This window comes from Manacus vitellinus, unplaced genomic scaffold (assembly GCF_001715985.3).
Source record: "Manacus vitellinus isolate BGI_N305 unplaced genomic scaffold, ASM171598v3 scaffold_35_pilon, whole genome shotgun sequence".
Lineage (NCBI taxonomy): Eukaryota > Metazoa > Chordata > Aves > Passeriformes > Pipridae > Manacus > Manacus vitellinus.
In genome coordinates, this window is record NW_021940498.1 from 4,322,521 (window position 1) to 4,335,510 (window position 12,990).

Consider the following 12,990-nt stretch of genomic DNA (forward strand, 5'->3'; position numbering starts at 1 on the left):
TGCAGAGCCTGCTCCCACATCCACCTGGACACGGTACCGGGCTGGCCTGGCTGCACCTGGGAGCAGGGGCTCTCCAAACATGTCACCTGGGGGGCACTCCCCAAAACCACCCTGCAAGGGTGTCCCTGGCTGAGTTTTTGGGTCAATGGAGGGGCTGGAGATGGGCTCTGTGGGGCAGGGTGGGTCTCTGGGATTGAGGATAAGCACTGTGGAGTTAGGGTTGAGTTCCATGGGGCAGGGATGGGTCTCTGGGGTTGAGGCTTGGGGACAGGCTGCATGTCCGTATCCCACTCAAGGGGCCACATGGGGATGTTCCCCGTTGCTGGTTGTTGCTGTGCCCCTTCCCAGGTTGGTCAGCGAGTGCTAGGGTGGCAGCTCCACCCCTAAATCCTGAACCCCAGGGCCTGGGGGGCAGGAGGGGTTGGTGCCATCCCTGGGGATAACCAGGAGCCGGTGGCATCCCCAGGGACAGCCTCTGGCTGCTCTCCCTGCCCCACGCTCGGCTCCAGCGCCCTCGGCAGATGGCATCTCTGCTGCTCGCACCTTCTCCTTGTCTCCTCGCCTTCCCTGGATCTGGCTGCCATGGTTACAGAGCAGCTCCTGACCTCGGGTGGTGCTTCCCACTCTGCTCCCCCCACCTAGCGTGACCCATGCTGCCCCACAGCACCAGGCACAGCCCCACACACGGGCTCCCCCTGGCTCCCCCCTGCAGGGATGCAGCTCTGGGGGAGCCCAGTGAGGAAGGGGTGGGGGGTAGGTGGGAAGGTGGCCCTCCAGAAGGGACCCCCAGACCCAGGGCTCAGTGCCACGCTGCCTCGAGGTGCTGCTGGCCCTGTGTGCCTGGGCTATGGGGTGCCTCTGGGTGGCAAACTGGGCCAGATGGGGCAGAGCTGCTTGTTGGGGTCGAGGTCTTCTTGGAGGGGGGTTGCATTGGGTTCTTTTGGGAATCTAAGAGGAGACCCTGCCACCTGGGGGTCCCCACAGCCACCTTCCCACCTGGGGGTCCCCACAGCCGCCCTCCTGCCCAGGGGTCCCCATGGGCACCCTTTCCCCCCAGGGCCCCCCTGGGAGGTGTGTCACAGCCCCTGCCTTGCAGTGCAGGATGGAGTGCCGGGACGTGCCGGCGGAGACGCTCTACGACGTGCTGCACGACATCGAGTACCGCAAGAAATGGGACACCAACGTCATCGAGACCTTCGACATCGGCAGGCTGACAGCCAACTCTGACGTGGGCTACTACGCCTGTGAGGAGGGGCTGGGGGTCCCTGGCTGCCCATGGGCTCCGACTACATCATCATGAACTACTCCGTCAAGCACCCCGTGAGTTTAGGGGGGCACCAGTGGTCCTGTGGGGCTGGGCTGGGGCTGGGGCTCACTCAGAGCTTGCAGGCGGGTGGGTTGGAGGGGGTTGGGGGCTGCTGTGGGGGGTCATGACAGCCCTGCCTGTGACTGGTGCCTGCTGTACCTCACCTGCCCTGCCACTGACTCGAGTGCCCCCGTTGTGCCCCACCACAGAAATACCCCCCCCGCAAGGACATGGTGCGAGCAGTCTCCATCCAGACGGGATACCTGATCGAGGGCACGGGCGCCAAGAGCTGCACCATCACCTACCTGGCACAGGTGGACCCCAAAGGTAAGGGGGGGACCCCCCTGTCTGTGCCCCAGGACTCAGTACCCCCCGGTCCTGCTGTACCTCACCTGCCCTGCCACTGACTCGAGTGCCCCCGTTGTGCCCCACCACAGAAATACCCCCCCCGCAAGGACATGGTGCGAGCAGTCTCCATCCAGACGGGATACCTGATCGAGGGCACGGGCGCCAAGAGCTGCACCATCACCTACCTGGCACAGGTGGACCCCAAAGGTAAGGGGGGGACCCCCCTGTCTGTGCCCCAGGACTCAGTACCCCCCGGTCCTGCCCTGGTGTCCCTGGGGGGCAGTCTCGCAATGTGTGCCTGGGGGGGCTCAGTGGGGTCTTGGGGAATCTCATGGGGAGCTCAGGGGGGGCTCAGGGTGGGCTCAGTGGGGGCTTAAATAGATAGTTCAGTTTGGGCTCAGTGGGGGCTTCAGTGTGATGCTTGGGAGGCTTAAATGGGGGTTCAGGGTGGGGCTCAGGGGGGCTCAGGGTGGGCTTGGAGGATCATCTCAGGTTGCAGTGGGAGCCAGACGCAGAGTGTGGAGCAATGCCAGGAGGAAGTGTTTTGGGCCTGTTTTTTTGAAATCTTTTATTCTGGGGGCTGAAGAGGTGCCCAAGATGCCGAAATTGCTGTTTTTGACCTCTGTGAGAGCAGAGAGCAGTTTGAGTTGGACCCTGTCCCCTGTCCCCTCTCCAGCTGTGTGTCCCCACTGAGGGTGCCCGGGGGTCCCGTATGTGCGAGGGTCCTGGCTTTCAGGCACCGGGGGGTGCTGGAGGTCCCACTCCCAGCCTCCCCCCTCCCTTCTCTCCAGGTTCTTTACCAAAGTGGGTGGTGAACAAATCCTCCCAGTTCCTGGCCCCCAAGGTGAGTTGGTTGCACTGGGGGGGGGGTGTCCAGTGTGGGGATAAGAGGTCCCTGTGCCCATCTCTCCCTTCCTCCCAGGCGATGAAGAAGATGTACAAGGCATGCCTCAAGTACCCCGAGTGGAAGCAGAAGCACGACCCCCACTTCAAGCCCTGGCTGTTCCCCGAGCAGAGCCGGCTCCCGGCCCTGGCGCTCTCCGAGCTCTCCCTGCAGCATGCGGATTCCCTGGAAAACATCGATGAGAGCTCCCTGGCCGAGAGCAAGGAGGACCGTGGCGAGGGCAGCGACGAGGACAGCCTGACCTGATCCCCCTGGAGGCTCCTGTCCTTGTCCCTCCAGTGAGGACAGCCTGACCTGGGCCCCCAGGGGCTCCTTTCCCCGTCCCCCCACTCCCAACACAGTCTGTGTCCCTGTCCCGCACGCCCGTGCACGTGCACCCCCACTCTGGGCTCGGGGGACTCCCCACTGCTGGACCCCCGTCCGGGGATAGCGGGGACACACTGGGCCCCCCCAGGGTGGGAAGTTGGGGGTTGTCTGGTCACTTCCAAGCCCTCGAGGGACACCAGTGTTGTCCCCATAGGTGGCAAAGCCAAAGTGCCCTTCAGCTTTTGGGGGGGGCAGAGGAAAATGGGGGCCCTGTGCCTGCTCCCCAGCCCTGGGGACCCTCCCACTGCACTCCCCCTTGGCCCCCCATCCCTGCTCCCTATCTCTTTTATGGCCCAACAGAACTGCCTTCATCCCATGGACCCCCACCCCTAGCAGACCCCCAGAGGCAGGGGAATGGGGGGCTTGGGGATCTGCCTGCACCCCTGGGCACACAGAGGGGTTTGGGGGTGCTCCTGGCACTTCCTGGCATGCTGGGGAGGAGGGGCTTTGGGGTTTTGGGGCATCTCCAAGCATGTAGAGGGGGGGCTTCTAGGCTGCCGGCACCTCCAGCATGTTGGAGGGGACATTCGGGGTCTTACAGCACCTTCAGGAATGCGGGGGGATTGGGGAGCTCATGGCACCTCCAGATGTGCTGTGGGGAGTGCTCTGGGGGCTCCTGGGACCTCCGTGCATGCTGTGGGGCCCTGGGGGGCTCCCGGCACCTCCCTGCGTGTTGGGGGGTCTCGTGGGCTTTCAGCATCTTCAGGGTGGTTTGTTGGGGGCTTCGGGGTAAGCTGGCACCTCCAGGTGTGCTGGGTGTCTCTGGGGGCTCCCAGCATCTTCAGGCATGTTGGGAGGACTTGGGGGGGCTCCTGGCACCTCCAGATGTTCTGGGGGTCTGTGGAGGATCCTACTCCCCCCTCTTTCCAGGATGGGAACCCCAAGCTCGGTGCCTGAACTCTTCCTCCACTGGAATTCGAGGCCTTGACTGGGGTTTTGGGAGCTGGTCCTTGGCCATGCTCCTGGCCCCCCCTTTTTCCGGGGGTGCACAGGGAGGAGGGAGATTTTGTACCTTGTACTGGAGCTGATTATTTAGGAATAAAACAATTAAATCCGCCACGGGGGGAACTCGACCTCTGTCCTCTGGGAGCTGTCCCAGTCCCTGTAGTGGGCTCAGGCAGGGGGATCCCTGCTCATGGGGGGTGCTGCTGGGACCCTTGGGGGTTGTGGGGACCCCTTGGGGGCTCTGGGTGGTGATGATGCCACCAGAGGGTGATGGAAAAACCCCTAAACTGAATTATCACCGGGCACTAATTAGGGATGAGGCTGCAGACCCCTGTAGTGGGTCATCCCACAGCCCCAGGCAAACCAGTAACAGCAGTAGCAAACTGGGGCATAATCTCCCCCCAAAAGCACCTCTGGGAGAGGAGACATGGGATGCTGAGCTTTGGGAGGCACTGGGGGTACATCCTGGCTTCTCCAGGGGGACAGATGGGTCTGGGAGTGTGTGAGATGTTGGGGTGCCCAGAGCACTGGGGTGGTCAGAGGGGATGATCCATCCTGAGGGACAGGCTAGCACTCCTAGGGGTCTGGGAGCCTGGAAGGTGTTGGGGTGCCTGGATCCCTGGAAGCACAGGTCAGAGGAGATGATCCACCCTGGGAACACCCCCAGGGAACTGTGGGCCCTGTGTGGAGCCCTGGGACCCCTGTGTCCTCCTGGGGTGCACCCGTAGGCAAAGCTACTGGTGCACCCCACTGCTTCCCCCTGGGTGTGCTGGACGCCCCAACACCTCAGCAGACCCCATCCCCTCTCTGCACCCTGGTGGGGTTGTGCTGGATGGTGGGTTCTGGGGTCTAGTGTGTGCCATTCCCTGTGCCTCTGTGTCTCTGTCACCCGTGGGGCCAGGGTGGGCACTGGGTTGGGCACCGGGGACTCGCTTCCCATTTCTCCTGTTAATTTCCACCTACTGTGCTCCTTTCCCCTGGCCCCCCCGTACCCCCCGGCCACCAATCCAATCTAAAAATCAGCACCCAATTAAAAGGGACCAGCTGCCACCCCTCCCCCGCCGGCAGGCGAGAATGGAGCCGAACTGGAGCCAGGACACAGCGCGGCAGCTCCAGAGCCACGGGGACACGTGGGGGGGCAGGGGAGGGGGTAAAGTCCCTCCTGGGGGGGGTTAGGTCTGCTGGCTCTGGGAGGTGCAGCTGGAGACCCAGAGCTGGGGGACCGGAGAGAGGAGATGGCTCCATAGGGAAGCAGAGGATGCTCTGGCACACGGCTGGTCCTGGGGGGTTCCAGCAGAGCCAGGGGCTCAGGTAGGATATGTGTGGGGTGACATGGATCTTGGGGCTGTGCTGGGGACTTCCTTGGGCTGCTGACATGGATGATCCCCCAAACTCTGCTGGGAAGGGCTGCGAGGCCTCAGCCCCTCCCGGATGAGCCTCGGGTGTTGGCACTGGCCCCTGGCATCTCAGCGTGACACCCCCTGACCCGGGGGAGGCCACGGCACCCTCATCCTCTGCCAAAGGCTTTGGGAGGACATCTCACCAGGATGGCTCTGATGGTCGGGGAAGTGGGATAGGGAAGCAGGTGGATGTGATCTGGGAAGCAGGAAGGGAGAGGTGATGGTTCTGGGGAGCGGGATGAGAGAGGGGAGGTGTGGCGTGGATCTGAGGAGGGAGAAGGGAGATCTGAGGGGGGATGCGATGGCTCGGGGGAGCAGGATGGGAGAGTGGGGGGATGCGATGGACTGGGGGAGTGGGAATTCTATGAACAGGGACTATGCAGGAAGCGAGGCACTTTTTGGGATATCTCTCGCTGGCGCCCGGGCTGAACCCCGCAGCGCACCGTCCCCTAATCGTGGGGCTGAGCCGTGGCCCCTCCTGCCTGCGGCCTCGCGTGGGCGAGGGGCCGAGGGGGGGCCTTTTCCCCCGGAGCAGGCAGCCAGCGTGTCCCGGTCCCCGAGCGCCGGGATGAAAGGACCATTGTCCGAGGCTGGGCGGCCGGGAGGGCTGGCCTTGGGCACCCCACGTCCCCCCCGTGTCATCAAACCCTCCCACTCTTCTTCTTACCCCCCGTCGCGACCTTGGGAATTGGGTGGGGAGGGACACCCCCCCCGAACACACACGCACACACACAACCCATTTATTATTTTTTTTGGGAAAAGTCCCAGCGGGTTTCCCCTCGAACCCTCTTTCCATGAGGCAGCCAAAGCCCGTGCGGAACAAGTCCGGGCTTGGCAGGGGGGCCCTGGGTGCCCCCGCCCGGAAGCGCCCCGGTCCTCCGGGAGCCGCCGGCCGCCACCGCCACAGAGTACCGGGTGCCTTCCAGGGGGTTGGAGGGGCAACCTCAGCTCGGGGGGGGGGGGGAACCCACTCCCCAGTCGTGCTTTCTCTCCTGCGTGGGTTTTGCTTCTCTCCACGTGCTGCTGTAGGTCCTGGGTAGACGGTGCTGGGCCGGGGGGGGGCTACTGGGGGGACTGGGAGTGCTGGGAGGTGGGGGAGTGTGTTTGTCCCCGTGCTCGGCTGCGACAGCGCTGTGCCCCCTCCCCAGCTGGGGCACTCGAGCCCCCAGCACGTCCCAGATCAACCCCAGTACAACGCAGATCAACCCCCGTATGCCCCAGCTCACAACACGAGTACTCCTCAGCTCAATTCCAGTCTGCTCCAGCTGCCCCCCAGCATACTCCAGCTCACGCCCAAGACACCCCAGCTCGATCCCAGTGCATCCCAGCCCAACCCCAGTACACTCCAGTTTAACGCCAGTATTTTCCAGTTCCCCCTCAGCAGACCCCAGCTCCCCCAAGCAGACTCCAGCTCAACCCCAGTACATCCCAGTTTAACCCCAGTACTCTCCAGCTCCCTCCAGCACCCCACAGCTCCTTCCCAGAATATCCCAGTTCACCCCCAGCACACCCCAGCTCAATCTCAGCACGTCTCAACTTCAGCCCAGTTTAACCCCAGTCCCCTCAGTTCAGTTCCACTGTATCCCAGCTCCCCTAAGCAGAGCCCAGCTCAAGCCCAGTGTAACCCAGCTCAGTCCCAGTCTCCAGGGGGCCAGGCACTGCCGACAGCCCTCATTCCCTTGATGCCTGGCCAGGAGGAAGGATGTGTTTGGGGACACTGGGGACATGGTGGTGATGCCGATGCCAGGGGTGAAGCTGGGAAAAGGGGACCCCGAGGGCCTGTCTGGCAGATTAGTTTTCCGTTGGAGACCTGGCACGTCCCAGTTCCCGGCCAAACAGCGGCAGCAGCTGTGGCTGTGCCGGGGCCCCGGGACCCCCACCAGCCGTGCCTGTGCCACACTGACCGCCACCAGCGGTGCCCAGACACCAGGTGATGCTGCTGGGGGGCTTGCCTTGTCTTCCTCCTCCTCTTCCTCGCTCATTCCCAGTCTGTCTGGCGAGGCCTGGAATGTTACCAGTGCTGCGCAGCTGGAACGGGGATGGCGGCGGCTCCGTTCCGGGGTAACCTCGAGCTGGCTCCACGCGTCACCTTCGTGCTGCTGGGGCCACTGGGACGGGGTTTGGGGTGCCCAGGGGGTGCACCTGCATGAGGGTGGTCCCTCGGTCCCAGGGAGTCCAGCACGGCTGCAGGGGCAGCAATATTAATTTGTGGGTTCAGCCCAAAAAAACAGCTTTTGGAGGCACAGAGCTGAGTGCAGGGGTGCGTGGCTCTGCTGGGGTGCTGGGAAGAAGGTGCCAGGGAAAGCTCCTCTGAGAGCTGCCGGTGGTTTTCCAGGAGTGCTCCAGCAGCTACTGGGTGTGAGCTGTTATGGGCCACAGCCAGGACACCAGGGATGGGAATGTTCAGAGCAATATTGAGGATGCATTTGCCGTCAGAACCTAGAAAATCCCACAACAAAGTGAGCCGCTGGGATTCTGGGGGTGTCATGGGAGAGGCAGGGAGTGATGCTCCCCCATGCCAGCATCTTGTGGCTCCTGTGGCAGGACCCTGTGGCCGTGGGAGGATTGGTGCTTGGGGAATTTTTACAGATGGACCCCCCAAATCTACAAGGGATGGGGTGCTGGCTGTGTAGAAAGGCTTTTGCAAAGAGGGGGTGGGTGTGTGCGGTGGGGGGTCCCTGTCCCTCTGTCCCTGCTGCAGCATCTGTGTGACATGGCTTGGCTTGTCTGCAGTGCTCTGGTGCCCAGGGGTGGCCCTGGCACGGGGTGACCCTGCTGCTGGGAACAGGGCCTGAGCATGGGTTTGAGGTGCCCACTGCACCCTGAGGAGAATGAAGAGGAGGCAGGAGGGCAGCAGGGCTGGAAAAGGGACCCCCCATCCACACGAGACTTTCACTTCCCACTTATGGGAAGATGAAACAGGGACCCACACAGTGTCGGTGCTGGATGCTGGTGCCACGAAGGAAGGGGTTGTGCGCCCAAGGGTGACCTGTCAGGGCACCTTCCACCTTCAGCTGGGCTGTTGGCACGGGCCCCCACAACATCACCAGAGCCCGGGACACGGGGGCTGCTGTGGGAGGGCTGTGCACGTGGGGTTTGGCTTCCCGACCTAGTTTGCTTCCAGAAAGTGTGTCAGGAGCTGAGCGCATCCCAGCGGGGCTCGGTGGGCAGTGACAGCATTGCCAGATGGATTTGCCCCTTTTCTGGCCGGATTTGCCCATTTCTGGCTGGATTTGTGAGGCAGGCAGCAATGCTCTGGGAGGGAATGCAGGGAGCTCAGGTGTCCTTGTTCGTGTGTGCCACAGCCCAGGGTGTGTTTCACCTTTCCAGGTTTTGCTTCCAGGGGAGAAGGGGAATGCAGGTGGGACCTCGGGGAAATGAGGAAACCCCAGTTTTCCTGCCCCCTTGTCCCTGACTCCTGACCCTCCTCCTCATCCCCCACCTTCCACCTCTTTGCACTCCCCCATCTCCAGGCACAGGCATCTCAGGGCGGTTCCCACGTTGGGGCGGACCCTGGTGCCCCTGGGCGCAGTTGGTGTGTGTGGGAGCACTCAGGCTGCTCCACATGAACCACCTGGAGATGGGAACACCTGACAGTGGGAGGAGGCTCTGAGAGAATCTCTTACACCCGTGGATTGTGGCTCTGCAAGCCTGAACTTGATCTCTGAACAGCTCCTTGGGAGGTTTGAGTGCAATTTGCATTTTTTGGGCTGAGATCTTGAAAATTAAAAAGCTTCATCCTCCCAGGTGAAACCGTGGGCACTGCCACACAGATGGGCACCCACTGAGGTGGAGGGGGGAGGGGTTTGGGTGGGAGGGGGTCTGGGAGTGATGGCTGCTGTCCCAGGACCCTTCTTCTGCTTTTGAGTGTTTGCTGCGAGCTGGGGATTGCGGTTGGGCAGTTTCAGGGTGAGGATGCAGTGCTTTCGATTCCCAGCCAAGCACGGCAGCGTCTGCGGTAGCGCCAGCGGGTCTGTGTCCTGGGTCCTGTGGGGACACCGGGGACAGCGGGTTCATCCACCAGATCCAACAGGGATGTTGGGGACATTGGCCCCATCCTGGCTGGCCACGGTCCCTGGCTAAGGATCTCTCCTTAATTTTGGCAGAAGAGGGTAAAAATCGCTGGGGTGTGAGGCTGGTTGCCCAATGCTGCTGGAGCGTGATGGCTGACGAACCCCCTTCCCACTGGTGGCTGTCCCTGTTCCCACAGGTTCCTCCGTCACCCGGCTTTGTCCCCTTTGCCTACCGGGACACGGGTGGGTGACAGCTCAGTGCCCTCCCTGGGGATCCACAGGGGTCCTGGGGTCGTGGGGACACGGCAGCCACCCACCCGCTTGCCCGTTCTGTCTGGTGGCCAGCGCTGCTGCCCGGGTAGCCCCGTCCTCGGTGCCTGGTCCCTGCTGCGCTGCTGGGGAGCCCTCACTTGGCGGGGACCATCCTGCCCAGTTCTTCCTTCCTCTCCGGCCAAAGGCCCTGCCCCATCCTGCTGTCACCTGGGGCTGTAACGGCCCCGGGGTCCAGCCTCCCTGTCCCCGTGGTGGCTGTGGTCAGCAGTGGCTGTGGTTGGTGCATCGCTGGGCTGAGTCCCTGCAGTTCTGCAGGGGCCCAGGGCGGGTATTGCACCACGTCCCGGCTCAGAACCCGCTCGGCTTTCCGGAAAGTTCCCATCGCTGAGGTGGCGTTTGAGGAAGTCCTGGTGTGGGAAGAGACTCCTCAGCAAACCTCTGCTGCAGCAGCCAGACCACAGGCACAGCGGCCACCTCCTCCTGCCGAGCCCAGGGACCATGTGCGGGTAATTAGCTCTCCTTGATTAACAAGCCCACGGGGCTGGGCAAGGGGAACGTGGGGTGCAGGCAGAGTTTGCCTTCACTGGAGGAGGAATTGCAATGGGAACTAGATCCATCAAGAGGGTGCTGGGCGCCCGCCAGGCTCCTATGGTGGATTTTCCTGGCTCATGGCCACCATCCTGGGTGCCAGTGAAGGCACGGGCAGGGAAGAGCTGTGGACAAACCTGGTGCTCGGGTGCTGTTGCTGGAGCCGCTCGGTGCAGCTGTGCCAACGAATACTGATGGCCCTGGTCAAGCTGCCTGATCCCCAACACCTGGGTAGAGGTAACCGGATCACCTGGGCCTGCACTCACCCCTGCAGTGCTCGTGGCTTCAGTGGAGCCAGGGGAGGAGCGCGCTCGCCTGCTGTACACAGCTCGTTAATCCGAGGAGCCTGGCCCTCGTTAGTGCCCCACCTGTGGGATGGGAAGCCACCACCTTGAGAGCAGCACAGCAGTGGGATGTGGTGGGCATGTCCCCCGCAGCACAAGGGACTCCTGCCTGCGCTGGGATCCTTAGCTCTGCTGGGGCAAGAGGTGAATCCCAAGCCCTGTGAGCTGAGGGCATCTAAGGTGGGCTGGGGCGGCTGGCAGTGCCCCCGAAAAAGCAGCCAGCACCAAAGTTTGGGGACAGAGGGGCTCAGCGAGCCCCTCAGTCCAGAGAGTGGAGACCAGCCTCAGGCACCCCCAGGTCCTTCATCCCCAGTACTAGGAAAGTGAGGGCTCTGTGGGTTTGAGATGGGGCTGAGGGGTCTGGCCCCAGTGTTTTTTGGCATCCTCGTTCATTCCCTGGAGTGCTGGTTCCACAGTGCCAGGGTGGTGGCAGCTCTCACTATCCCCTTGTCATGCCACTTGTCCAGCCTTTTAAGTCTCTTACAAAACAGCCCCTGTGGTTTTGCCTAATCCCAGAGAGGAATGTGGTGGGTCAGCACAGTTAGGATTTGGGCTCGGCAGGGGCCCTGGCCAGGGTGACTCCCTAATCCCCAGCAGCCAGCTGGGTTATGTTGTCTCCCTGGGTTGATTTTTCTTCTGGAATATCCTCGTCTCATTTAGGACAGAGATTAAATGATTAATGACCGGAGGAGGGAACCCAGTGAGGACCTGATGAATGATTTACTTGGTGAGGGCGAAGGGCGAGAGCGGGACATCGAGCTGCCAGCCCAGCACACCAGGGACCCTGCGGGGCCCTTGCAGGAGCTTTGTCCCCATCCCTGGTGAGCAGCAAGGAGGGCCCTCGGCCACCATGGGTGGTGCTGAGACGGTGCTGGTGGTGAGCGCTGGTGCAGCCGCCCCTTCCTGATGGGTCTGTCCAACCACTGCGTGGATGTGCTGGCACCCGTGCCAACAGGTGACACTGGTCAGTGTGACTCCTGGGCTCTGGCCAGGAGGGCACATGTGTGGCAGTGCCATACTGCTGTCACCGTGCTTCCCTCTGTTTCTGTGCTCCCCTGCTGTTTTGCCTCAGCAGGCAGCGCCCGGCTGGGGTTGAGCCTGCCCGTGCTGGTGTCGCTGGAATCTGGTGACAGCAGAGTCACCCAGCACCATCACTCACCCATTTTCAATAATAGATGAGGAGTTTTTAGGTGTGGAGGTGGGAGAGGGAATTTTATTCTGATTCAGGGATTTTCGTGCTGTTGGCGGGGATTGCTGGGAGCAGTGGGAAAGTCCTGGATGCTGTTGGTTTCTTTGGTGCTGCCAGTGAGGAGCCCCATGGGTCAGCCAGCCCTGGGGTCCCTGTTGCTCCTTCCTTGGACACTTGGCCCTTGCACAGGACCTTTTGCAGCCCGAAGCAGAGCCAAACTGTGCTGGGAGGTGCCAGGGAAGTGGCACTGTGGCTGGATCCCAGCGGCACTGGGATGCCTGTGTCTGGAGGTGTGGGGGTCACTGGCTGTGGGGACCCCACAGTGCCACAGGCTCATCAGTGTCCGGTTAGTGTCGGGTCAAGGATGAGCTTGGCTCGGCTGCACCCTTTGCACCAAAACCACAAGTGCTGCCGGGGGCTGGGACCTGCCTGAGTCACAGAAAATGTGACTCTGACGGCAAATCAGACCGGCCTATTTACAGTTCAGGAAATCCTCAAGCTCCTTCTTAGCAGGTCTAAAAAAGCCTCCAGCCAACCCAAAATAAGACAGTGCCGGGGTCACTGGCAGCTCTGCGTGTGCCAGCACGGCTGGAGTCTGCCTCCCTCCTGGAATGGGCACTGCCGGGGCTGTGATGCTGGTGGGTGAGAAGGGCAGGGTATCCCACCCGCTGCTGGGTGGGATAACAGGGATCGGCCCCACTGGCAGCTACAGCATGGCATGAGAGCTCTGCCAGCAGGGCAGAGACCAAGCAAGCCCCTGGCTGGCTGGGGGGGCTTCATGGCCAGTGTGGGACCTTCCCACACGCTGCTCTGTCCCCCAGCCCACATGTCACTCCCCAAGAGCATGCTGGGGCCCTGTGGTGCCATCACCTGTGAGGCTCAGTGGGGATGGCCTCTATATTTTGACACCTAAATGGGGACTGTCCAATGTTCCCACAGCCCTGCAGCCCCACAGTTCAGGACTGGGTGATCCTTGGGGCATGGGGGAGTTGGAGACCCTAGGAAAACGAGGTGACTTCACTGGGAATGTTGATTTTGGGACCCCCGGCTTCAGCTGGAGCGCGTTTTGGGACTGACCGTGACCCCATTGTCTCCATCCCCAGGTCCTGATGCCATCCTGAGCCTTGCCAGGCACAAGAGATGCACTGAGTGGCACGGGGTCTCTGTGGCCAGTGCCCTGCCATGGAGGAGGAGGGATCTCTGCCAGTGGCTGCCTGGCTGGCCGCCCTTCACCTTGACCAGTACGTGGAGAGCTTCCAGCAGAGCAACCTGTGGTCGGTGTGGGACTGCCGGGCGCTGACGGACGAGGGGCTC

The 12,990-nt window shown here is 62.3% G+C and overlaps 2 protein-coding genes across 2 annotated transcripts in view; both read left to right on the forward strand.

Moving 5' to 3' along the window:
• Positions 1 to 1,082: 1,082 nt before the first annotated feature.
• STARD10 (StAR related lipid transfer domain containing 10) lies at positions 1,083 to 3,983 on the forward strand. Its single transcript, XM_029961498.1, is given in 5 exon segments — positions 1,083 to 1,256; positions 1,259 to 1,320; positions 1,516 to 1,633; positions 2,446 to 2,498; positions 2,577 to 3,983. Coding segments are annotated over 5 exon segments (615 nt in total). The 5' UTR covers positions 1,083 to 1,102; the 3' UTR covers positions 2,805 to 3,983.
• An 8,813-nt stretch (positions 3,984 to 12,796) lies between these two features.
• Positions 12,797 to 12,990, forward strand: part of ARAP1 (ArfGAP with RhoGAP domain, ankyrin repeat and PH domain 1) — a 28,750-nt gene continuing 28,556 nt past the window's right edge. Inside the window, exon 1 of the mRNA XM_029961460.1 lies at positions 12,797 to 12,986. Within this exon, the coding sequence (XP_029817320.1) occupies positions 12,859 to 12,986 (128 nt within the window). The 5' untranslated portion in view covers positions 12,797 to 12,858. The remainder of the gene's footprint in view (positions 12,987 to 12,990) is intronic.